Source organism: Oncorhynchus gorbuscha, linkage group LG01 (assembly GCF_021184085.1).
Source record: "Oncorhynchus gorbuscha isolate QuinsamMale2020 ecotype Even-year linkage group LG01, OgorEven_v1.0, whole genome shotgun sequence".
Lineage (NCBI taxonomy): Eukaryota > Metazoa > Chordata > Actinopteri > Salmoniformes > Salmonidae > Oncorhynchus > Oncorhynchus gorbuscha.
In genome coordinates, this window is record NC_060173.1 from 9991213 (window position 1) to 10017851 (window position 26639).

General features: G+C 45.7%; 1 protein-coding gene across 1 annotated transcript; it reads left to right on the plus strand.

Annotated features, from left to right (window-relative positions):
- Positions 1 to 178: 178 nt before the first annotated feature.
- LOC123996595 (methionine aminopeptidase 2-like) lies at positions 179 to 25877 on the plus strand. Its single transcript, XM_046300122.1, has 11 exons — positions 179 to 407; positions 1376 to 1495; positions 1909 to 1974; positions 7220 to 7322; positions 9481 to 9642; positions 11261 to 11442; positions 12293 to 12387; positions 14619 to 14715; positions 17571 to 17674; positions 24628 to 24743; positions 25497 to 25877. The coding sequence occupies exons 1-11, from the start codon at positions 194 to 196 to the stop codon at positions 25747 to 25749; spliced, it is 1512 nt and encodes a 503-aa protein (XP_046156078.1). The 5' UTR covers positions 179 to 193; the 3' UTR covers positions 25750 to 25877.
- The last annotated feature ends 762 nt before the right edge of the window (positions 25878 to 26639 follow it).

The following is a 26639-nucleotide window of genomic DNA, read 5'->3' on the forward strand; positions in this document are numbered from 1 at the left end:
GACGACAAAACAGCCTCAATAAAAGTTAGTAGCATATACTCTCCAGAGTTTAAGCACTACGCTCCTATCTTGTCACTTGAGAAATGAAGATAGGACGGGCTTAGTTTTCTCTATTGAGGTCAAGCAGCTGCACAAAGTGCCTAATAGCTCATTATTGGCTCAGCTGGCTGTCTGCCTCGAGCACAGTTTCAGAATGTGGCCACTGGAGGCTCCCAGCAGTTTATGCGTCACTTCATTCCGAACGCCGATGATGGCGGAGCTCGAGATAGTGCAGCCTGAACCGGAGGCGCCCGAAGTTCTCAATGGGGACGCCGACGAAAACGAAGCGAAAGAGGACGCGGAGCCCACGGAAACAGGGAAGAAAACGAGAAGAAAGAAGAAGAAGAAGAAGAAGAACGCTGTCCCAGGTAAGAAAGAATGCATGACAGTGAGAATACATTCCCGTTTTGGACATAGCGTATTATTGAGGGGTCCCCTGTTGTGCCACAGCGTAAAAAGACCGGTAAAAATGAGACGCGTGGGACTTTACTACCTGTCAGAAAGTGATAACGTTCTGCCGCAGCTGTCACGGCTGTCCCGCGCCTGGAAGTGAACGGGTACCGGTGCGGTTATGAGGGCTAAAGGGGAGAAGCACATCTGGAAACGGGACAATGCCTCTCTCGAGGCTTGAAATCGCTTCTTCTATTGGTTTAATGGAATGCTGTCAAATTCGAAAATTGAAGAATGTTGCAGCGATAAGATGACAGTCATATCACAGGACTTTTCAGCGCTTGTCTTCTTGCATGTTAAAAGAGGTCCACTAGGGAGAAAAGAAAACAAAGCTTTAGCACTAAATTCATTGCTGACAAAACTATGTGACAAGCGTAGGCTATACCTTATCTTGTAAAAACACATGTGAGCTTGAGATTATTTTCTGGTGTGTGTTAAACTATGTATCTATATAGTCCTGTTTCTGAAGGGCTATAGATGGCATGGCATAATGCTGCAGGGTACCTACATATGCCCTTGGGATATTGATTCCAGGTATAGATACAAATTATGCATTGCTCCTGCCAAGTTCTGTTCACATTAGATGCACTTTCTCAAAATGTATCAATTTACCCACTTTAAGTGTGTGTGTGTGTGTGTGTGTGTGTGTGTGTGTGTGTGTGTGTGTGTGTGTGTGTGTGTGTGTGTGTGTGTGTGTGTGTGTGTGTGTGTGTGTGTGTGTGTGTGCACACACACGTGTGTTTGGGTATGTGTGTGTATATTGCATGTGTGTGTGTGTGTGTGTTGCATGTGTGTGTGTGTGTGTTGCGTGTGTGTGTTGCATGTGTGTGCGTGTTGCACGTGTGTGTGTGTGTGTGTTTGATTGTGTGCGTGTATGACTTTGCAGCAGGGACAAATGAGTCTGAGGGGGATGGAGATACGGGAGGAGGTGTTGGTGATGTGACGAAACAGTTGGAGCAGCAAGCCCTGCCCGAGGACACAGATAAGGAGGATGAGGGAGAGGAGGGTATGAGGTTATGACTTCATCATCATCGTTCACCATTGTCCTTCTCATACTCAAACTCAACATGTGACCTGCGACATGAGTTTGGTGTCATTTAGTGTGGTGCGTTCACCAACGAGCTGCATCACCTTCTAGCATTCTAGTGGCCAACGTGACTGACTGAACCACTTCTCAGTTCCTCCTTCACTTTATCACCCTAATCCTTCTCGTACGGATCTCCAAGTCCCGATTTGGCCCTTAATAAACCTAAACAAATGTATAATTTGACCTGCGACGTGAGTTGGCGTCTGCTGCTGCCCATTACAGTAACTTCTTAAGTGTGAACAGTTAACTACAAGCGTACGTGCATTGTGACGGAACACGTTATGTCATGTTCGGTTAAAAGAGAATCCAAAAATGTATGTTTTTTTCGACAGATGGAGAAGAGGGTGAAAACTCCGCAGGGAGGAAGAAGAAGAAGAAGAATAAGAATAAGAAGGGAGGTGAGTTTGTTGTCGTAATCGTACTTGGCGTGGTTTCTCCCTCTGCATGGTTTGACTTCCTTTTGTTACCACTTCAGAACCTTCAATGGTTTTTACAGATGAAAACCGTGTGTGTATGTCTCGACTTGATTCGTTATTTTGCTTGAGAAGAGGTTTCCCTTACTAGACGTAAACTGCACCTGTATTAGTGATAAGAGTGCATTCGGAAAAGTATTCAGACCTGTGAACTTTTTCCACATTTTGTTACATTACAGCCTTATTCTGAAATGCATGAAATATATATATTTTTAACCCCTCTCATCAATCTGCACACAATACCCCATAATGACATCACAATACCCCATAATGACATCACAATACCCCATAATGACATCACGATACCCCATAATGACAAAGCAAAAACAGGGTTTTAGAAAATGTTACATTTACATTTAACATTACATTTAAGTCATTTAGCAGACGCTCTTATCCAGAGCGACTTACAAATTGGTGCATTCACCTTATGACATCCAGTGGAACAGCCACTTTACAATAGTGCATCTAAATATTTTAAGGGGGGGGAAGGGGTTGAGAAGGATTACTTTATCCTATCCTAGGTATTCCTTAAAGAGGTGGGGTTTCAGGTGTCTCCGGAAGGTGGTGATTGACTCCGCTGTCCTGGCGTCGTGAGGGAGTTTGTTCCACCATTGGGGAGCCAGAGCAGCGAACAGTTTTGACTGGGCTGAGCGGGAGCTGTACCTCCTCAGTGGTAGGGAGGCGAGCAGGCCAGAGATGGATGAACGTAGTGCCCTTATTTGGGTGTAGGGCCTGATCAGAGCCTGGAGGTAATATATAATAATAATATATGCCATTTAGCAGACGCTTCTATCCAAAGCGACTTACAGTCATGTGTGCATACATTCTACGTATGGGTGGTCCCGGGGATCGAACCCACTACCCTGGTGTTACAAGCGCCATGCAAATCTATTCAAAATATAAAACTAAAATATCACATTTACGTAAGTATTTCGATCCGTGTTAAATATTTAGGGTTAGGGTTAGTTATATACCTGGTGTTATACAGGTTAGGGTTAGTTATATACATGGTGTTATACAGGTTAGGGTTAGTTATATACCTGGTGTTATACAGGTTAGGGTTAGGGTTAGTTATATACCTGGTGTTATACAGGTTAGGGTTAGGGTTAGTTATATACATGGTGTTATACTGGTTAGGGTTAGGGTTAGTTATATACCTGGTGTTATACAGGTTAGGGTTAGTTATATACATGGTGTTATACAGGTTAGGGTTAGTTATATACATGGTGTTATACAGGTTAGGGTTAGTTATATACCTGGTGTTATACAGGTTAGGGTTAGTTATATACATGGTGTTATACTGGTTAGGGTTAGTTATATACCTGGTGTTATACAGGTTAGGGTTAGGGTTAGTTATATACCTGGTGTTATACAGGTTAGGGTTAGTTATATACATGGTGTTATACTGGTTAGGGTTAGTTATATACATGGTGTTATACAGGTTAGGGTTAGGGTTAGTTATATACCTGGTGTTATACAGGTTAGGGTTAGTTATATACATGGTGTTATACTGGTTAGGGTTAGTTATATACATGGTGTTATACTGGTTAGGGTTAGTTATATACCTGGTGTTATACAGGTTAGGGTTAGTTATATACATGGTGTTATACTGGTTAGGGTTAGTTATATACATGGTGTTATACTGGTTAGGGTTAGTTATATACATGGTGTTATACTGGTTAGGGTTAGTTATTTACATGGTATTATACTGGTTAGGGTTAGTTATATACATGGTGTTATACTGGTTAGGGTTAGTTATATACATGGTGCTATACAGGTTAGGGTTAGTTATATACATGGTGTTATACTGGTTAGGGTTAGTTATATACATGGTGTTATACAGGTTAGGGTTAGGGTTAGTTATTTACATGGTGTTATACAGGTTAGGGTTAGTTATATACATGGTGTTATACTGGTTAGGGTTAGGGTTAGTTATATACATGGTGTTATACAGGTTAGGGTTAGGGTTAGTTATATACATGGTGTTATACTGGTTAGGGTTAGTTATATACATGGTGTTATACTGGTTAGGGTTAGTTATATACATGGTGTTATACTGGTTAGGGTTAGTTATATACATGGTGTTATACAGGTTAGGGTTAGTTATATACATGGTGTTATACAGGTTAGGGTTAGTTATATACATGGTGTTATACAGGTTAGGGTTAGTTATATACATGGTGTTATACAGGTTAGGGTTAGGGTTAGTTATATAAATGGTGTTATACTGGTTAGGGTTAGTTATATACATGGTGCTATACAGGTTAGGGTTAGTTATATACATGGTGTTATACTGGTTAGGGTTAGTTATATACATGGTGTTATACAGGTTAGGGTTAGTTATATACATGGTGTTATACTGGTTAGGGTTAGGGTTAGTTATATACATGGTGTTATACAGGTTAGGGTTAGGGTTAGTTATATACATGGTGTTATACAGGTTAGGGTTAGGGTTAGTTATATACATGGTGTTATACAGGTTAGGGTTAGTTATATACATGGTGTTATACTGGTTAGGGTTAGTTATATACATGGTGTTATACTGGTTAGGGTTAGTTATATACATGGTGTTATACAGGTTAGGGTTAGTTATATACATGGTGTTATACAGGTTAGGGTTAGTTATATACATGGTGTTATACTGGTTAGAGTTAGTTATATACATGGTATTATACAGGTTAGGGTTAGTTATATACATGGTGTTATACAGGTTAGGGTTAGCTATATACATGGTGTTATACAGGTTAGGGTTAGTTATATACATGGTGTTATAGAGGTTAGGGTTAGGGTTAGTTATATACATGGTGTTATACTGGTTAGGGTTAGGGTTAGTTATATACATGGTGTTATACAGGTTAGGGTTAGTTATATACATGGTATTATACAGGTTAGGGTTAGGGTTAGTTATATACCTGGTGTTATACTGGTTAGGGTTAGTTATATACATGGTATTATACAGGTTAGGGTTAGTTATATACCTGGTGTTATACTGGTTATGGTTAGTTATATACATGGTGTTATACAGGTTAGGGTTAGTTATATACATGGTGTTATACTGGTTAGGGTTAGTTATATACATGGTATTATACAGGTTAGGGTTAGTTATATACATGGTGTTATACAGGTTAGGGTTAGTTATATACATGGTATTATACAGGTTAGGGTTAGTTATATACATGGTATTATACAGGTTAGGGTTAGTTATATACATGGTATTATACAGGTTAGGGTTAGTTATATACATGGTGTTATACAGGTTAGGGTTAGTTATATACATGGTGTTATACAGGTTAGGGTTAGGGTTAGTTATATACATGGTGTTATACAGGTTAGGGTTAGGGTTAGTTATATACATGGTGTTATACAGGTTAGGGTTAGTTATATACATGGTGTTATACTGGTTAGGGTTAGTTATATACATGGTATTATACTGGTTAGGGTTAGGGTTAGTTATATACATGGTGTTATACAGGTTAGGGTTAGGGTTAGGTATATAAATGGTGTTATACAGGTTAGGGTTAGGGTTAGTTATATAAATGGTGTTATACAGGTTAGGGTTAGTTATATACATGGTGTTATACTGGTTAGGGTTAGTTATATACATGGTGTTATACAGGTTAGGGTTAGGGTTAGTTATATACATGGTGTTATACTGGTTAGGGTTAGTTATATACATGGTGTTATACTGGTTAGGGTTAGGGTTAGTTATATACATGGTGTTATACAGGTTAGGGTTAGGGTTAGTTATATACATGGTGTTATACTGGTTAGGGTTAGTTATATACATGGTGTTATACAGGTTAGGGTTAGTTATATACATGGTGTTATACAGGTTAGGGTTAGTTATATACATGGTGTTATACTGGTTAGAGTTAGTTATATACATGGTGTTATACAGGTTAGGGTTAGTTATATACATGGTGTTATACAGGTTAGGGTTAGGGTTAGTTATATACATGGTGTTATACAGGTTAGGGTTAGTTATATACATGGTGTTATACAGGTTAGGGTTAGTTATATAAATGGTGTTATACTGGTTAGGGTCAGTTATATACATGGTGTTATACTGGTTAGGGTTAGGGTTAGTTATATACATGGTGTTATACAGGTTAGGGTTAGTTATATACATGGTGTTATACAGGTTAGGGTTAGTTATATACATGGTGTTGTTAGGGTTAGGGTTAGTTATATAAATGGTGTTATACTGGTTAGGGTCAGTTATATACATGGTGTTATACTGGTTAGGGTTAGGGTTAGTTATATACATGGTGTTATACAGGTTAGGGTTAGTTATATACATGGTGTTATACAGGTTAGGGTTAGGGTTAGTTATATACATGGTGTTATACTGGTTAGGGTTAGGGTTAGTTATATACATGGTGTTATACAGGTTAGGGTTAGTTATATACATGGTGTTATACAGGTTAGGGTTAGGGTTAGTTATATACATGGTGTTATACAGGTTAGGGTTAGTTATATACATGGTGTTATACAGGTTAGGGTTAGGGTTAGTTATATACATGGTGTTATACTGGTTAGGGTTAGGGTTAGTTATATACATGGTGTTATACTGGTTAGGGTTAGTTATATACATGGTATTATACTGGTTAGGGTTAGTTATATACATGGTGTTATACTGGTTAGGGTTAGTTATATACATGGTGTTATACTGGTTAGGGTTAGTTATATACATGGTATTATACTGGTTAGGGTTAGTTATATACATGGTGTTATACTGGTTAGGGTTAGGGTTAGTTACATACATGGTGTTATACAGGTTAGGGTTAGTTATATACATGGTGTTATACTGGTTAGGGTTAGTTATATACATGGTATTATAGAGGTGTAGCAGGTGTCTAAGCCTATATTGCCGTACCATGTGTTGCAACCATATGGGACTATGTGTTGCTCCTAGCAACAAAGCGTTGCACATCTTCAGACACTAACCTCTCTCCCATAGACGCTGTACCATGTGTTGCAACCATATTGGACCATGTGTTGCTAATAGCAACAATGTGTTGCACATCTACAGACGCTAACCTCTCTCTTCCTCTCTCTTCTCATCCTCATCTCCCTCTCGCTATCTGACCCCTCTTTGCCCTCTTCCCCTCGTCCTCCTCTCTTCCGATCCTCCCCTCCCTCTCCCTCCCTCTCTCTATCTGGGGAACAGTGATGGGGCAGACTGACCCTCCCACTGTCCCTATTTGTGAGCTGTATCCCAGTGCTGTCTTCCCAAAGGGAGAGGAGTGTGAATATCCTCCATCTAAAGACGGGTATGTCACCTCTACCAAGTCCATTGGCCTTATGTAGTGTGGTGGCCATAGATCTAATGTAGTGTGGTGTCTATAGATCTAATGTAGTGTGGTGTCTATAGATCTAATGTAGTGTGGTGTCTATAGATCTAATGTAGTGTGGTGTCTATAGATCTAATGTAGTGTGGTGTCTATAGATCTAATGTAGTGTGGTGTCTATAGATCTAATGTAGTGTGGCGTCTATATATCTAATGTAGTGTGGTGTCTATAGATCTAATGTAGTGTGGTGTCTATAGATCTAATGTAGTGTGGCGTCTATATATCTAATGTAGTGTGGTGTCTATAGATCTAATGTAGTGTGGTGTCTATAGATCTAATGTAGTGTGGCGTCTATATATCTAATGTAGTGTTGTGTCTATAGATCTAATGTAGTGTGGTGTCTATAGATCTAATGTAGTGTGGTGTCTATAGATCTAATGTAGTGTGGTGTATAGATCTAATGTAGTGTGGTGTCTATAGATCTAATATAGTGTGGTGGCCATAGATCTGATGTAGTGTGGTGGCCATAGATCTAATGTAGTGTGGTGTCCATAGATCTAATGCAGTGTGGTGTATAGCTCTAATGCAGTGTGATGTTCATAGATCTAATGCAGTGTGGTGTCCATAGATCTAATGCTGTGTGATGTTCATAGATCTAATGCAGTGTGGTGTCTATAGATCTAATGCAGTGTGATGTTCATAGATCTAATGCAGTGTGGTGTCTATAGATCTAATGCAGTGTGATGTTCATAGATCTAATGCAGTGTGGTGTCCATAGATTTAATGCAGTGTGGTGTTCATAGATCTAATGCAGTGTGGTGTCTATAGATCTAATGCAGTGTGATGTTCATAGATCTAATGCAGTGTGGTGTCCATAGATCTAATGCAGTGTGATGTTCATAGATCTAATGCAGTGTGATGTTCATAGATCTAATGCAGTGTGATGTCCATAGATCTAATGCAGTGTGATGTCCATAGATCTAATGCAGTGTGGTGTCCATATATCTAATGCAGTGTGATTTTCATAGATCTAATGCAGTGTGGTGTCCATAGATTTAATGCAGTGTGGTGTCCATATATCTAATGCAGTGTGATGTTCATAGATCTAATGCAGTGTGGTGTCCATAGATTTAATGCAGTGTGGTGTCCATAGATCTTATCAAGGTCACTGTGGTTTACAGTCCATCATACTTCATACTCTAAAACATAATACAAATATTGGATGTGCCTCAGTCACCCAAGATAACACTATAAAATGTTATTCACAAGATAACACTATAAAATGTTATTCCCAACCAGGCTCTTTCTTGTTCACAATACCAGGTCTCTCTTGCCAAAGAGATTTAATCGCAATGAAACCAGGTTAAATCAAGGTTAAATGAAAAGATTTACAATAAGAGACACACACACATATACACATACATACACACACGCACACATGTACACACAAACACACACATATACACACATACACACACACATTTCACACAGGCACACACACACACACACACACACACACACACACACACACACACACACACACACACACACACACACACACACACACACACACACACACACACACACACACACACACACACACACACACACACACACACACACACAATGTTAATCTATACCTGCATTATAAACTGCAGTGTTTGCTGCATCCTTTTCTGAAGGTGTTGTTTGACCACCCAATCCCATTAGAAGATAAAGAATATGCTGTCTGTGGTGTGTGTGTGTGTGTGTGTGTGTGTGTGTGTGTGTGTGTGTGTGTGTGTGTGTGTGTGTGTGTGTGTGTGTGTGTGTGTGTGTGTGTGTGTGTGTGTGTGTGTGTGTGTGTGTGTGTGTGTGTGTGTGTGTGTGTGTGTGTGTGTGTGTGTGTATGCTTGCTTGCCTGTGTGTGTTTGTGTGTGTGCATATTTGTATGTACATGCCTGCGTGTGTGTGTCTGCATGTGTGCCTGCATGTGCGTGTGCGCATGTGTGTGTGCACGTGTGTGTGTGTGTGCACGTGTGTGTGTGTGTGTGTGTGTGTGTGTGTGTGTGTGTGTGTGTGTGTGTGTGTGTGTGTGTGTGTGTGTGTGTGTGTGTGTGTGTGTGTGTGTGTGTGCACGTGTGTGTGTGTGTGTCCCAGGCGCAGTGCAGCGTGGCGGACCACCCATGAGGAGAAGAGGGTCCTTGACAAGGCCAACGAGGAAATGTGGAGCGACTTCCGTCAGGCTGCCGAGGCCCACAGACAGGTCCGAAACTACATCAACACCTGGATCAAACCTGGGATGACCATGATCGACATCTGGTGAGGGTCATGTGGTTTACTATATCATACAGGCCCTTGGTACGAACTGGCCTGACAGTAGTGTACTGTGTTGATGTTCACTTTAGTCTAAATAGTGTATTGATGTATTTGAGTAACTTGAGCGATTCTCAATTCTGCTCTTGTATAGTAGCAGTATTGAAGGTTTTTGTTCCAGCTCAGCAGTAAAACACCTGATTCGGTTCATCAACTGATCTACTCCTTCATTAGCTGAGTCAGGTGGTTCACTGATGAGCTGGTGCTGTACCTTCCTCAGTAGCAGCCTCGAGGATCATCGAGTGAGTCTGCATTAACCTACATGGTTAACCTGTGTCTGTCCCTGTCTGTCTGATCTGTCTGGTCTCTTTCTGTCTGGTCTGTCTCTGTCTGGTCTGTCTCTGTCTGATCTGTCCCTGTCTGTCTGGTCTGTCCCTGTCTGTCTGATCTGTCCCTGTCTGTCTGATATGTCCCTGTCTGTCTGATCTGTCCCTGTCCCTGTCCCTGTCTGCCTGATCTGTCCCTGTCTGTCTGTCTGCCTGGTCTGTCCCTGTCCCTGTCTGCCTGGTCTGTCCCTGTCTGTCCTTGTTCCTGTCTGTCCCTGTCTGCCTGGTCTATCCCTGTCTGTCCCTGTCCCTGTCCCTGTCCTTCCCTGTCTGCCTGGTCTGTCCCTGTCTGTCTGGTCTGTCCCTGTCCTTGTCTGCCTGGTCTCTCCCTATCTGTCCCTGTCTACCTGGTCTGTCCCTGTCCCCGTCTGTCCCTGTTCCTGTCTGTCCCTGTACCTGTCTGTCCCTGTACCTGTCTGTCCCTGTACCTGTCTGTCCCTGTCTGTCCCTGTTCCTGTCTGTCCCTGTCTGCCTGGTCTGTCCCTGTACCTGTCTGTCCCCGTCTGTCTATCTGCCTGGTCTGTCCCTGTCCTTGTCTGCCTGGTCTCTCCCTATCTGTCCCTGTCCCTGTCTGTCCTTGTCTGTCCCTGTACCTGTCTGTCCCTGTACCTGTCTGTCCCTGTACCTGTCTGTCCCTGTCTGTCCCTGTTCCTGTCTGTCCCTGTCTGCCTGGTCTGTCCCTGTCTGCCTGGTCTGTCCCTGTACCTGTCTGTCCCCGTCTGTCCCTGTTCCTGTCTGTCCCTGTCTGTCCCTGTTCCTGTCTGTCCCTGTCTGTCTCTGTCCGTACCTGTCTGTCCCTGTCTGTCCCTTTACCTGTCTGTCCCTATACCTGTCTGTCCCTGTCCCTGTCTGCCTGGTCTGTCCCTGTCTGTCCCTGTCTGCCTGGTCTGTCCATGTCTGTCCCTGTCTGTCCCTGTCTGCCTGGTCTGTCCGTACCTGTCTGTCCCTGTCTGTCCCTGTCTGCCTGGTCTGTCCCTGTCTGTACTTGTCTGTCCCTGTCTGCCTGGTCTGTCCCTGTCTGTACTTGTCTGCCTGGTCTGTCCCTGTCTGTCCCTGTCTGCCTGGTCTGTCCCTGTCCCTGTCTGTACCTGTTTGTCCCTGTCTGTCCCTGTCTGTACATGTCTGTCCCTGTCTGTCCCTGTCTGTACCTGTTTGTCCCTGTCTGTCCCTGTCTGGCCCTGTCTGTACATGTCTGTCCCTGTCCGTACCTGTCTGCCTGGTCTGTCCCTGTATGTCAGTGAACGACTGGAGGACTGCAGTAGGAGGCTGATCAAAGAGAACGGTCTGAAGGCTGGCCTGGCATTCCCCACAGGCTGCTCAATCAACCATGTTGCTGCCCACTACACTCCTAATGCTGGTGACTCCACAGTCCTGCAGTACAACGACGTCTGCAAGATAGACTTCGGCACGCACATCAACGGTCAGTGAGTTCAGTTTCAGTTCAGTCTGTAGTTTTGTTTTGTGTTACTTCAATCAATCAATCAATCAATCAATCAAATAAAATGTATTTATATAAATAGACTGGCAGGCACATCAATGGTCAACACTGGCACTGAGTTCTGTCAATCAATCAAATATATTTAGAAATATATATATATATATATATATATGTATTTTTTACATCAGCAGGGTTGTCACAAAGGGCTTTACAGTTACCTGGGCTAATGTCTGTATCTGGTGTCACAAAGGGCTTTACAGTTACCTGGGCTAATGTCTGTATCTGGTGTCACAATGAGCTTTACAGTTACCTGGGCTAATGTCTGTATCTGGTGTCACAATGAGCTTTACAGTTACCTGGGCTAATGTCTGTATCTGGTGTCACAATGAGCTTTACAGTTACCTGGGCTAATGTCTGTATCTGGTGTCACAATGAGCTTTACAGTTACCTGGGCTAATGTCTGTATCTGGTGGCACTTGCATTCTACAGCAGGAATAGTCAATCCGCAACACTGAAGGTTTTTGATCCAGCATTTTAATGCTGCTACACCTGACTCAACTAATCAATTGACCTTCAACCCCTTGATGAGCTGAATCAGGTGTTTAACTGCTGAACTGGGACCAAAACCTGCAGTAGTGCAGATCTACAAGGATCACTATTATAAAGTCTTCCTTTATCTTGTAGGACACTATTTAGACATGACATATTAAAATAGAGCTGTAATGATCTGATACATTGTATTCACACTTCTTAACCCATACTTTTGTAAATACCACATAAAACAGGAAGGTGAGATCAAACTTTACGTCATGTAATGTTGTCTGTGTTTCAGGGCGAATCATTGACTGTGCCTTCACCGTGACCTTCAACCCAAAGTACGACAGATTACTGGAGGCTGTGAGAGATGCTACCAACACAGGCATCAGGGTAAAACAACCCATTTATCCATCCATGCACTATGACTTTGGTTCCCATTGTTCAGTGGGTGAGACTAGAGCATGTAAAAAAAAAAGATCCTTCCTTTCAGCCAATCATCAGGTTGAAATGGACATTTTGACTATGGCCCCTCTGTAACGTCGTTCGTCTGTTGAATGAAGAGAGTCAGACCGAAATGCAGCGTGTAGGTTATTCATGACTTTAATGAAGATAATCGCGGTACATGAAATAACTGATATAAGAAAACAACAAACGCAACGTGAAACTAATTACAGCCTATCTGGTGACTACAACACAGAGACAGGGACAAACACCCACAAAATACAACGCAAACTCAGGCTGCCTAAATACGATTCCCAATCAGAGACAACGATAAGCAGCTGACTCCAATTGAGAATCGCCTCAGGCAGCCAAGCCTAACTAGACACACCCCTAATCATACACAATCCCAATTACTACAAACCCCAATACGAAAACACAACATATAAACCCATGTCACACCCTGGCTTATCCAAACATATACCAAAAACACAAAATATAATGACCAGGGCGTGACACCCTCCCACTCCAGGTTAGAGTGGTTGTAGGTTGTTGACAGATGAAGAAGCAAGTTTGGCTTGTGACCAAGTTATCAGTGTGTTTTACTTCTATGGTGTGTGTGTGTGTGTGTGTGTGTGTGTGTGTGTGTGTGTGTGTGTGTGTGTGTGTGTGTGTGTGTGTGTGTGGTGGTGACCAAGAGATAACACACCTCTGGATGTGGACGCATCTGCCTGGTTCTTGCCGGGCCTTCTGTAGTGGGGTCAGACCAAAGTAGACCTTCTGTAGTGGGGTCAGACCAAAGTAGACCTTCTGTAGTGGGGTCAGACCAAAGTAGACCTTCTGTAGTGGGGTCAGACCAAAGTAGACCTGTAGTGGGGTCAGACCAAAGTAGACCTGTAGTGGGGTCAGATCAAAGTAGACCTGTAGTGGGGTCAGACCAAAGTAGACCTGTAGTGGGGTCAGACCAAAGTAGACCTGTAGTAGGGTCAGACCAAAGTAGACCTGTAGTGGGGTCAGGCCAAAGTAGACCTGTAGTGGGGTCAGACCAAAGTAGACCTGTAGTGGGGTCAGACCAAAGTAGACCTGTAGTGGGGTCAGGCCAAAGTAGACCTTCTGTAGTGGGGTCAGACCAAAGTAGACCTGTAGTGGGGTCAGACCAAAGTAGACCTGTAGTGGGGTCAGACCAAAGTAGACCTGTAGTGGGGTCAGACCAAAGTAGACCTGTAGTGGGGTCAGACCAAAGTAGACCTGTAGTGGGGTCAGGCCAAAGTAGACCTGTAGTGGGGTCAGACCAAAGTAGACCTGTAGTGGGGTCAGACCAAAGTAGACCTGTAGTGGGGTCAGGCCAAAGTAGACCTGTAGTGGGGTCAGACCAAAGTAGACCTGTAGTGGGGTCAGACCAAAGTAGACCTGTAGTGGGGACAGACCAAAGTAGACCTGTAGTGGGGTCAGACTAAAGTAGACCTGTAGTGGGGTCAGACCAAAGTAGACCTGTAGTGGGGTCAGACCAAAGTAGACCTTCTGTAGTGGGGTCAGACTAAAGTAGACCTGTAGTGGGGTCAGGCCAAAGTAGACCTTCTGTAGTGGGGTCAGGCCAAAGTAGACCTGTAGTGGGGTCAGACCAAAGTAGACCTGTAGTGGGGTCAGACCAAAGTAGACCTGTAGTGGGGTCAGACCAAAGTAGACCTGTAGTGGGGTCAGACCAAAGTAGACCTGTAGTGGGGTCAGACCAAAGTAGACCTGTAGTGGGGTCAGACCAAAGTAGACCTGTAGTGGGGTCAGACCAAAGTAGACCTGTAGTGGGGTCAGGCCAAAGTAGAGCCAGCATTAAGTGACATCTACAGCCAGCTGCTGAGACGACTCTAGCTAGCTGTTTTTACAGTGCACGCAACATCAGGGTTGTGTGTTTGACTCCTGAATGGGCCACATAATACTGAATATATCTGTTAATGTTGACAGTTCTGTAATCCTCTTTGGATAAAAGCTTCTGCTAAATGACCATATTTTGGATGCTAGCTAACATCCTAAGAGGATATGTGATGTAACCCTCACTCCCCACTCGTCTGATAATGAGCTCTGCAGAGATGGTTGGTTGATGTTTGCTTGTGTAACTGTCAACTCATGTCTATTTTGTGACCCCTGTGGAGAGAGCTTGTGTAACTGTCAACTGTTTTCTGTGCCAGTGTGCGGGGATAGATGTGCGTCTGTGTGACGTGGGTGAAACCATCCAGGAGGTCATGGAGTCTTATGAGGTGGAGATAGATGGGAAAACATACCAAGGTATTTCTCTCTCTCTCTCTCTCTCTCTCTATATATATATATATATATATATACCAAGGTATCTCTCTCTCTCTCTCTCTCAATTCAATTCAATTCAAGGGCTTTATTGGCATGGGAAACATGTGTTAACATTGCCAAAGCAAGTGAGGTAGACAACATACAAAGTGAATATATAAAGTGAAAAACAACAAAAATTAACAGTAAACATTACACATACAGAAGTTTAAAAACAGTAAAGACATTACAAATGTCATATTATATATATATATATACAATGTACAAATAGTTAAAGGACACAAGATAAAATGAATAAGCATAAATATGGGTTGTATTTACAATGGTGTTTGTTCTTCACTGGGTGCCCTTTTCTCGTGGCAACAGGTCACAAATCTTGCTGCTGTGATGTCACACTGGAATTTCACCCAGTAGATATGGGAGTTAATCACAATTGGATTTGTTTTCGAATTCTTTGTGGATCTGTGTAATCTGGGGGAAATATGTCTCTCTAATATGGTCATACATTGGGCAGGAGGTTAGGAAGTGCAGCTCAGTTTCCACCTCATTTTGTCTCTCTCTCTCTCTCTCTCTCTCTCTCTCTCTCTCTCTCTCTCTCTCTCTCTCTCTCTCTCTCTCTCTCTCTCTCTCTCTCATATTACTGTTCCACTCACTAGAGGCAGCAAGAGTGCGAAACTCAATGGAATATGTATATACACATGCCTTGCAAAAGTATGCAAAATAACTTGTTAGCCCGGCCAAAAGTTAAAAAGTATGTGTTGGGTTGGAAGAAAAAAACTCATATATCCTGTATAAAATATACTGACTCTACTGTATATATATATATATATATATATTCCTTGGTCGGTTCCTTCTGTATATATAACAGAAACAGAGTTTATTAAAGTCCAAAACGGAATAACAGAAATCCTCTAGATAGAGGGGAAAACAATATATATATATATGTATCTATATATATATATATATATACTGTATATATGTATATAAATATGATTAGGGGAATATATATATACATGGGGAGCACAGGGACAAGTATATATGACAATATAATATCATACATTAGGTTAGGAATATAGTTTATACTGTATTATATATATATATATGCAAAATACTGTATATATGTATATATATACTGTATATATATATATATATATATATATACTGTATATATGTATATATATATATATATATATATATATATATATATATATATATATATATATATATATATATATATATATATATATATATGAGATTACGATATATTATTGTGTGTATGTACAGTTGAAGTCGGAAGTTTACATACACTTAGTTTGGAGTCATTGAAGTGGTTTTTCAACCACTCCACAAATTTCTTGATAAAGGAACTATAATTTTGGAAAGTCGTTTAGGACACAAGTAATTTTTCCAACAATTGTTTACAGACAGATTATTTCACGTATAATTCACTGTATCACAATTCCAGTGGGTCATAAGTTTACATACACTAAGTTGACTGTGCCTTTAAACAGCTTGGAAAATTCCAGAAAATTATGTAATGGCTTCTGATAGGCTAATTGACATCATTTGAGTCAATTGAAGGTGTACCTGTGGATGTATTTCAAGGCCTACCTTCAAACTCAGTGCCTCTTTGCTTGACATCATGGGAAAATCAAAATAAATCTGCCAAGACCTCAGAAAAACAATTGTAGACCTCCACAAGTCTGGTTCATCCTTGGGAGCAATTTCCAAACGCCTGAAGGTACCACGTTCATCTGTACAAACAAAAGTATGCAAGTATTAACACCATGGGACCACGCAGCCGTAATACTGCTCAGGAAGGAGACGCGTTCTGTCTCCTAGAGATGAACGTACTTTGGTGCAAAAGTGCAAATCAATCCCAGAACAACAGCAAAGGACCTTGTGAAGATGCTGGAGGAAACAGGTACAAAAGTATCTATATACACAGTAAAACGAGTCATATATCGACATAACCTGAAAGGCCTCTCAGCAAGGAAGAAGTCACTGCTCCAAAACCGCCATAAAAAAGCCAGACTATGGTTTGCAACTGCACGTGGGGACAAAGATCGTACTTTTTGGAGAAATGTCCTCTGGTCTGAAAGAAGAATAGAACCGTTTGGCCATAATGACCATCATTATGTTTTGAGGAAAAAGGGGGAGGCTTGCAAGCCTAAGAACACCATCCCAACCGTGAAGCAAGGGGGTGGCAGCATCATGTTGTGGGGGTGCTTTGCTGTAGGAGGGACTGGTGCACTTCACAAAATAGATGGCATCATGAGGAAGAACAATTATGTGGATATATTGAAGCAACATCTCAAGATATCAGTCAGGAATCCAATCATACTTCCAAAGTTGTGGCAAATGGCTTAAGGACAACAAAGTCAATCCTATAGAACATTTGTGGGCAGAACTGAAAAAGCGTGTGCGAGTAAGGAGACCTACAAACCTGACTCAGTTACACCAGCTCTGTCAGGAGGAATGGGCCAAAATTCACCCAAGTTATTGTGGGAAGCTTGTGGAAGGATACCCGAAACGTTTGACCCAAGTTAAACAATTTAAAGGCAATGCTACCAAAAGTAATTGAGTGTATGTAAACTTCTGACCCATTAGGAATGCGATGAAAGAAATAAAAGCTGAAATAAATCATTATCTCTACTATTATTCTGACATTTCACATTCTTAAAATAAACTAGTGACCCTAACTGACCTAAGACAGGGAATTTTTACTAGGCAGATAAAATGTCAGGAATTGTGACAAACTGAGTTTAAATGTTTTTTGCCTAAGTTATATGTAAAACTTCCGACTTCAACTGTGTATATATATATTTTTTCCTATGTAGTAAAGCCAATCAGGAACCTCAATGGCCACTCCATCGGCCAGTACAGGATACATGCAGGCAAGACTGTCCCCATCGTCAAGGGAGGAGAAGCTACCAGAATGGAGGTGGGTACTGATTGGTGACTGACTGGGTACTGTCTGGTGACTGAGTACTGACTGGGTACTGTCTGGTGACTGAGTACTGACTGGGTACTGTCTGGTCACTGGGTACTGTCTGGGTACTGACTGGTGACTGGGTACTGTCTGGGTACTGACTGGTGACTGGGTACTGTCTGGGTACTGACTGGTGACTGAGTACTGACTGGGTACTGTCTGGTGACTGGGTACTGTCTGGGTACTGTCTGGTGACTGGGTACTGACTGGTGACTGGGTACTGACTGGGTACTGACTGGGTACTGTCTGGTGACTGGGTACTGTCTGGTGACTGAGTACTGTCTGGTGACTGGGTACTGACTGGTGACTGAGTACTGACTGGTGACTGAGTACTGACTGGTGACTGGGTACTGTCTGGGTACTGGGTACAGACTGGTGACTGGGTACTGACTGGGTACTGTCTGGTGACTGGGTACTGTCTGGGTACTGGGTACTGACTGGTGACTGGGTACTGTCTGGGTACTGGGTACAGACTGGTGACTGGGTACTGTCTGGGTGACTGGTGACTGGGTACTGACTGGTGACTGGGTACTGTCTGGGACTGGGTACTGACTGGGGTGACTGACTGGTGACTGGGTACTGTCTGGGTACTGGGTACTGTCTGGGTACTGACTGACTGGTGACTGTCTGGTGACTGGGTACTGTCTGGGTACTGGGTACTGACTGGTGACTGGGTACTGTCTGGGTACTGGGTACTGACTGGTGACTGGGTACTGTCTGGGTACTGTCTGGTGACTGGGTACTGTCTGGGTACTGGGTACTGACTGGTGACTGGGTACTGTCTGGTGACTGGGTACTGTCTGGTGACTGGGTACTGTCTGGTGACTGGGTACTGACTGGGTACTGTCTGGTGACTGTACTGTACTGTCTGGTGACTGGGTACTGACTGGTGACTGGGTACTGACTGGTGACTGGGTGACTGACTGGTGACTGGGTACTGGTGACTGAGTACTGACTGAGTACTGACTGGGTACTGTCTGGGTACTGACAGATGGTACTGTCTGGGTACTGACTGACTGGTGACTGGTCTGTCTGGGTACTGACTGGGTACTGACTGGGTACTGACCTGGTACTGTCTGGGTGACTGACTGGGTACTGTCTGGGTACTGTCTGGGTACTGACTGGGTACTGTCTGGGTACTGACTGACTGGTGACTGGGTACTGTCTGGGTACTGGGACTGACTGGGACTGTCAGTACTGACTGGTGACTGGGTACTGTCTGACTGACTGGTGACTGGGTACTGTCTGGGTACTGCCAATCAGGAACCTGTCTGGTGACTCCATCTGTCTGGGTACAGGATACATGCAGGCAAGACTGTCCCCATCGTACTGTCTGGGACTGAGTACTACCAGAACGGAGGTGGGTACTGATTGGTGACTGACTGGGTACTGTCTGGTGACTGGGTACTGTCTGGGTACTGTCTGGTGACTGGTACTGACTGGGTACTGTCTGGGTACTGACTGGTGACTGGGTACTGTCTGGGTACTGACTGGTGACTGGGTACTGTCTGGGTACTGGGTACTGACTGGTGACTGGGTACTGACTGGGTACTGTCTGGTGACTGGGTACTGTCTGGGTACTGACTGGGTACTGTCTGGTGACTGGGTACTGTCTGGGTACTGTCTGGTGACTGGGTACTGGTGACTGGTGACTGGGTACTGACTGGGTACTGTCTGGTGACTGGGTACTGTCTGGTGACTGGTAGTACTGTCTGGTGACTGGGTACTGTCTGGTGACTGGGTACTGACTGGTGACTGGGTACTGACTGGTGACTGACTGACTGGGTACTGACTGGGTACTAACTGGTGACTGGGTACTGTCTGGGTACTGGGTACTGACTGGTGACTGACTGGGTACTGACTGGTGACTGGGTACTGTCTGGGTACTGGGTACTGACTGGTGGGTACTGACTGGGTACTGTCTGGTGACTGGGTACTGTCTGGGTACTGGATACTGACTGGGTGACTGGGTACTGTCTGGGTACTGGGTACTGACTGGTGACTGGGTACTGTCTGGTGACTGACTGGTGACTGGGTACTGTCTGGTGACTGGGTACTGTCTGGTGACTGGGTACTGTCTGGTGACTGAGTACTGACTGGGTACTGTCTGGTGACTGGGTACTGACTGGTGACTGGGTACTGTCTGGGTACTGTCTGGGTACTGTCTGGTGACTGACTGAGTACTGACCGGGTACTGTCTGACTGAGTACTGACTGGGTACTGTCTGACCGGGTACTGTCTGGGACGACTGACCGGGTACTGTCTGGCGACTGACCGGGTACTGTCTGGTGACGACTAGCGGGACTGACCGGGTACTGTCTGGCGACTGACCGGGTACTGTCTGAGCGACTGACCGGGTACTGTCTGGGTACTGTCTGGCGACTGACCGGGTACTGTCAAGCGACTGACCGGGTACTGTCAGCGACTGACCGGGTACTGTCAGCGACTGACCGGGTACTGTCTAGAGACTGACCGGGTACTGTCTAGTGACTGACCGGGTACTGTCAGCGACTGACCGGGTACTGACTGGGTACTGTCTAGCGACTGACCGGGTACTGTCAGCGACTGACCGGGTACTGTCAGCGACTGACCGGGTACTGTCTATCGACTGACCGGGTACTGTCTACTGTCTCGACTGACCGGGTACTGTCTAGCGACTGACCGGGTACTGTCAGCGACTGACTGGGTACTGTCAGTGACTGACTGGGTACTGTCAGTGACTGACTGGGTACTGTCAGTGACTGACTGGGTACTGTCTAGCGACTGACCGGGTACTGTCTAGCGACTGACCGGGTACTGTCAGCGACTGACCGGGTACTGTCAGCGACTGACCGGGTACTGTCTAGCGACTGACTAGAGACTGACTGATGATTAGGGCTCCCGAGTGACACAGTGGTCTAAGACACTGCATCTCATTGTAAGAGGCGTCACTGCATTACCTGGTTCGAATCCAGGCTGTATCACATCCGGTCATGATCGGGAGTCCCATAGGGCGGCGCACAATATGCCCAGTGTCGTCCTGGTTTGGCCGGGGCCGTCCGTCATTGTAAATAAGAATTTGTTCTTAACTGACTAAATAAAGGTTTAAAAAAAGACTGAGTACTGACTGGTGGTGTCTTTTGCTCATTTGAACAGAGGCCTTTTCAGATGTTACCTCAGTACAATGTTGTTAAACTTCTTCTTCTTTTCTTCTTTTTTTCCATCATGTCCGCAACAACACACTCAAGGTACACATCTCCTCTCTTGCAGGTTCATTCTGTTCAAGTGAAATTATATATACAAATAATAAAATCCTAGAAGTAGCCTATAAATACAACCCTTAAGGAAGCGTAATAGCGAGAACATCTCTATAGAGTTACAAGGTGTCGAGATCAGCTCAGATTAACATCTCACACGTATAAACACACACACACACACACACACACACACACACACACACACACACACACACACACACACACACACACACACACACACACACACACACACACACACACACACACACACACACACACACACACACCTCCTTAGTCGTCTCCTTCAGTTCTTTAATGACACTTTTAGTCACATTATTGCACCTTTAAAATCACATTATTACACTTATAAGCACATTACCACCTGGAAGCATCAAGTAGCAATTATATCTCTAAACACGTCGAGTTCTCACCACTCAAAGTCAATTAATGACCAGTTCACTCACTATAGGAGATATCGCTTAGACACCGGCCACATATCTTTAGAGATACCAAGACACCTGCTACATATCTTTAGAGATACCTAGATACCTGCTACATATCTTTAGAGATACCTAGATACCTGCTACATATCTTTAGAGATACCTAGACACCTGCTACATATCTTTAGAGATACCTAGACACCTGCTACATATCTTTAGAGATACCTAGACACCTGCTACATATCTTTAGAGATACCTAGATACCTGCTACATATCTTTAGAGATACCTAGATACCTGCTACATATCTTTAGAGATACCTAGATACCTGCTACATATCTCTAGAGATACCTAGATACCTGAGGATCTAAATATTTTGCCCAGGTAAGGACCATATCGGTGAGGTCACAGAGGTCAATTAGCCTGGTACCAGATTTATCTGTGCTGTTTTGCCAACTCCTAAGGTGTGAGAATGACCACATTTGTTGGTAAGACAGCACAAACAGATCGGGGTTTCAGGCTAAAGGTCCGTAGTTTATTAACCACCCACCCTGACACACACAGATGCGATGCTTAACTCCGTTTGGACAGAATTGAACATTTTAATTGGCGGACTGCTGAGTGGTACGTTTTGCTGATGTTTGTCAGCTAAGCCAGGAAGGGATGGATGGAGTTGCTGATGTTTTCAGCTAAGCCAGGAAGGGATGGATGAAGTTGCTGATGTGCCAGGTTAGAAGGTTTTATATTTAGCTGGAGTGAGTGGTGTTGGGTTAGGGCCATTACCCTCTTTGTATGTGTGTGTGTATGGGTGCAGGCTTGCTTGCCAGCATGTGTGTGTGTGATCTCTGTTCTGCTGGAGTGTCAGCAGGGCGTGCCGAGAGGCTGTTCTCTCTGGTGGGGTGGAGTGTCAGCAGGGCGTGCCGAAAGGCTGCTCTCACTGGAGTGGAGTGTCAGTAGGGCGTGCCGAGAGGCTGCTCTCACTGGAGTGGAGTGTCAGCAGGGCGTGCCGAGAGGCTGAACTCTCTGGTGGGGTGGAGTGTCAGCAGGGCGTGCCGAAAGGCTTTCACTGGAGTGGAGTGTCAGTAGGGCGTGCCGGAGGCTGCTCTCACTGGAGTGGAGTGTCAGCAGGGCGTGCCGAGAGGCAGCTCAAGTGGAGGTCAAGGGCGTGGATGGAGGCTGCTCACTGGGGTTGTCAGCTAGGGCGTGGAAGGCTGATGGGTGGAGTGTGCAGGGCGTGCCGAGAGGCTGCTCTCACTGGAGTGGAGTGTCATGTGTGTGTGGGTAGGGCGTGCCGAGAGGCTGCTCTCACTGGGGTGGAGTGTCAGTAGGGCGTGCCGAGAGGCTGCTCTCACTGGGGTGGAGTGTCAGCAGGGCGTGCCGAGAGGCTGCTCTCACTGGGGTGGAGTGTCAGCAGGGCGTGCCGAGAGGCTGCTCTCACTCAGCAGGGCGTGCCGAGAGGCTGCTCTCACTGGGGTGGAGTGTCAGCAGGGCGTGCCGAGAGGCTGCTCTCACTGGAGTGGAGTGCCAGCAGGGCGTGCCGAGAGGCTGCTCTCACTGGGGTGGAGTGTCAGCAGGGCGTGCCGGAGGCTGCTCTCACTGGAGTGGAGTGTCAGCAGGGCGTGCCGAGAGGCTGCTCTCACTGGGGTGGAGTGTCAGCAGGGCGTGCCGAGAGGCTGCTCTCACTGGGGTGGAGTGTCAGCAGGGCGTGCCGAGAGGCTGCTCTCACTGGAGTGGAGTGTCAGCAGGGCGTGCCGAGAGGCTGCTCTCACTGGGGTGGAGTGGCAGCAGGGCGTGCCGAGAGGCTGCTCTCACTGGGGTGGAGTGGCAGCAGGGCGTGCCGAGAGGCTGCTCTCACTGGGGTGGAGTGTCAGCAGGGCGTGCCGAGAGGCTGCTCTCACTGGGGTGGAGAGTCAGCAGGGCGTGCCGAGAGGCTGCTCTCACTGGGGTGGAGTGTCAGCAGGGCGTGCCGAGAGGCTGCTCTCACTGGGGTGGAGTGTCAGCAGGGCGTGCCGAGAGGCTGCTCTCACTGGGGTGGAGTGTCAGCAGGGCGTGCCGAGAGGCTGCTCTCACTGGAGTGGAGTGTCAGCAGGGCGTGCCGAGAGGCTGCTCTCACTGGGGTGGAGTGTCAGTAGGGCGTGCCGAGAGGCTGCTCTCACTGGGGTGGAGTGTCAGCAGGGCGTGCCGAGAGGCTGCTCTCACTGGGGTGGAGTGTCAGTAGGGCGTGCCGAGAGGCTGCTCTCACTGGGGTGGAGTGTCAGCAGGGCGTGCCGAGAGGCTGCTCTCACTGGGGTGGAGTGTCAGCAGGGCGTGCCGAGAGGCTGCTCTCACTGGGGTGGAGTGTCAGCAGGGCGTGCCGAGAGGCTGCTCTCACTGGAGTGGAGTGTCAGCAGGGCGTGCCGAGAGGCTGCTCTCACTGGGGTGGAGTGTCAGCAGGGCGTGCCGAGAGGCTGCTCTCACTGGAGTGGAGTGTCAGCAGGGCGTGCCGAGAGGCTGCTCTCACTGGGGTGGAGTGTCAGTAGGGCGTGCCGAGAGGCTGCTCTCACTGGAGTGGAGTGTCAGCAGGGCGTGCCGAGAGGCTGCTCTCACTGGGGTGGAGTGTCAGCAGGGCGTGCCGAGAGGCTGCTCTCACTGGGGTGGAGTGTCAGTAGGGCGTGCCGAGAGGCTGCTCTCACTGAGTGATTATCTGAGCAGAGAGGAAGGGTGACAGCTAATACCACAGGGTCTTGAATCACCACCACCTGATATGGTGCTTTTCCATTGAGACTTACCCCCACACCAGTGGGTCGGGTCGGACTTACCATTGCTTAATGGTACACTATAAGTACACTATAAGAGATTAAATAGTTACTGTAATGAACACTATAAGAGATAAAGAGTTACTGTAATGAACACTATAAGAGATGAAATAGTTACTGTAATGACATCAGCATTTATAGAATCCTCTGGAAAACCAATTGCTCATCTATGATGTTGATTCTCATCTATGCTCATCTATGATGTTGATTCTTGTAAAAAGAAAAAATATAATCTCTAAACATCTACATTCGTTACCAGAAGGATTTCAATGACATAAAAAATGCTGTGAGTTTCTCTCCCTTTTCCTTCTGCCAATAAAGGCTTTCAGTTTCAAGGACTTTGGTCTTATGTAAGTTGCAGATGGATTACGGTCAATCAGTTGTTTCTAGGATCTGCTGAGTTTTCGGTGTCCTCCTCTACCCTTCTGCTCTACAGGAAGGTGAGGTGTACGCAATCGAGACGTTTGGCAGCACTGGGAGGGGAGCTGTTCACGGTGACATGGACTGCTCACATTACATGAAAAACTTCAACGTTGGACACGTGCCAATAAGGTCGGTCGCTCGGTTCGGTCGGCGCTCACTGAGTGCGAGCCTCACCTGAATTTAATGCTGAATGATAATACTGAACATCGATGCTCAGTAGAAATCTATACTGCAGATGTCATTGTGTTTACCATTGAGGGCGAATGACCCTGTTCAGTCTGATCCTTTCCAACGCACTGATTCTTACTGTATACACCTGAACTGAATACTACTGTACTAATACAACAATGAACACATAAACTACAGACACAAATTAGCCATCTGGCTAAATCTGGCATTTTTACAGATATGTTGATCAATGTGGATTATCCTCCTCCCCTCTGTGTCCCCGCCTCCTCCCCTCTGTGTCCCCGCCTCCTCCCCTCTGTGTCCCCGCCTCCTCCCCTCTGTGTCCCCGCCTCCTCCCCTCTGTGTCCCCGCCTCTCCCCTCTGTGTCCCCGCTTCCTCCCCTCTGTGTCCCCGCCTCCTCCCCTCTGTGTCCCCGCCTCCTCCCCTCTGTGTCCCCGCCTCCTCCCCTCTGTGTCCCCGCCTCCTCCCCTCTGTGTCCCCGCCTCCTCCCCTCTGTGTCCCCGCCTCCTCCCCTCTGTGTCCCCGCCTCCTCCCCTCTGTGTCCCCGCCTCCTCCCCTCTGTGTCCCAGACTCCTCCCCTCTGTGTCCCCGCCTCCTCCCCTCTGTGTCCCCGCCTCCTCCCCTCTGTGTCCCCGCCTCCTCCCCTCTGTTTCCCCGCCTCCTCCCATTGTGCTGTGTGTGTCCCTGTCGCAGGCTCCCCAGAGCTAAGCATCTGCTCAACGTGATCAATGACAACTTCGGGACGTTGGCGTTTTGCCGTCGCTGGTTGGACCGGCAGGGAGAGAGCAAGTACCTGATGGCCCTGAAGAACCTGTGTGACCTGGGCATCATAGACCCGTACCCTCCTCTCTGTGACACCAAGGGCTCCTACACTGCCCAATACGAACACACCATCCTTCTCAGGCCCACCTGTAAGGAAGTGGTGAGCAGGGGTGATGACTACTGAGTACGTTCCCGTGGGCCAGCTGTACTCGAACCAGGAAGAACAGGAAGACAAAGAATGAGAGAAGATACAGTATATCACAAAAGTGAGTACACCCCTCACATTTTTGTAAATATTTGAGTATATCTTTTCATGTGACAACACTGAAGAAATGACATTTTGCTACAATGTAAAGTAGTGAGTGTACAGCTTATATAAAAGTGTACATTTGCTTTTCCCCTCAAAATAACTCAACACACAGCCATTAATGTCTAAACCGCTGGCAACAAAAGTGAGTACACCCCTAAGTGAAAATGTCCAAATTGGGCCCAATTAGCCATTTTCCCTCCCTGGTGTCATGTGACTCGTTAGTGTTACAAGGTCTCAGGTGTGAATGGGGAGCAGGTGTGTTAAATTTGGTGTCATCGCTCTCACACTCCCTCATACTGACTGGTCACTGGAAGTTCAACATGGCACCTCATGGCAAAGAACTCTCTGATGATCTGAACAAAATAATTGTTGCTCCACATAAAGATGGCCTGGGCTATAAGAAGATTGCCAAGACCCTGAAACTGAGCTGCCAAGACCATACAGCAGTTTAACTGGACAGGTTCCACTCAGAACAGGCCTCGCCATGGTCGACCAAAGAAGTTGAGTGCACGTGCTCAGCGTCATATCCAGAGGTTGTCTTTGGGAAATAGACGTATGAGTGCTGCCAGCATTGCTGCAGAGGTTTAAGGGGTCAGCCTGTCAGTGCTCAGACCATACGCCGTACACTGCATCAAATTGGTCTGCATGGCTGTCGTCCCAGAAGGAAGCCCCTTCTAAAGATGATGCACAAGAAAGCCCGCAAACAGTTTGCTGAAGACAAGCAGACTAAGGATATGGATTACTGGAACCATGTCCTTTGGTCT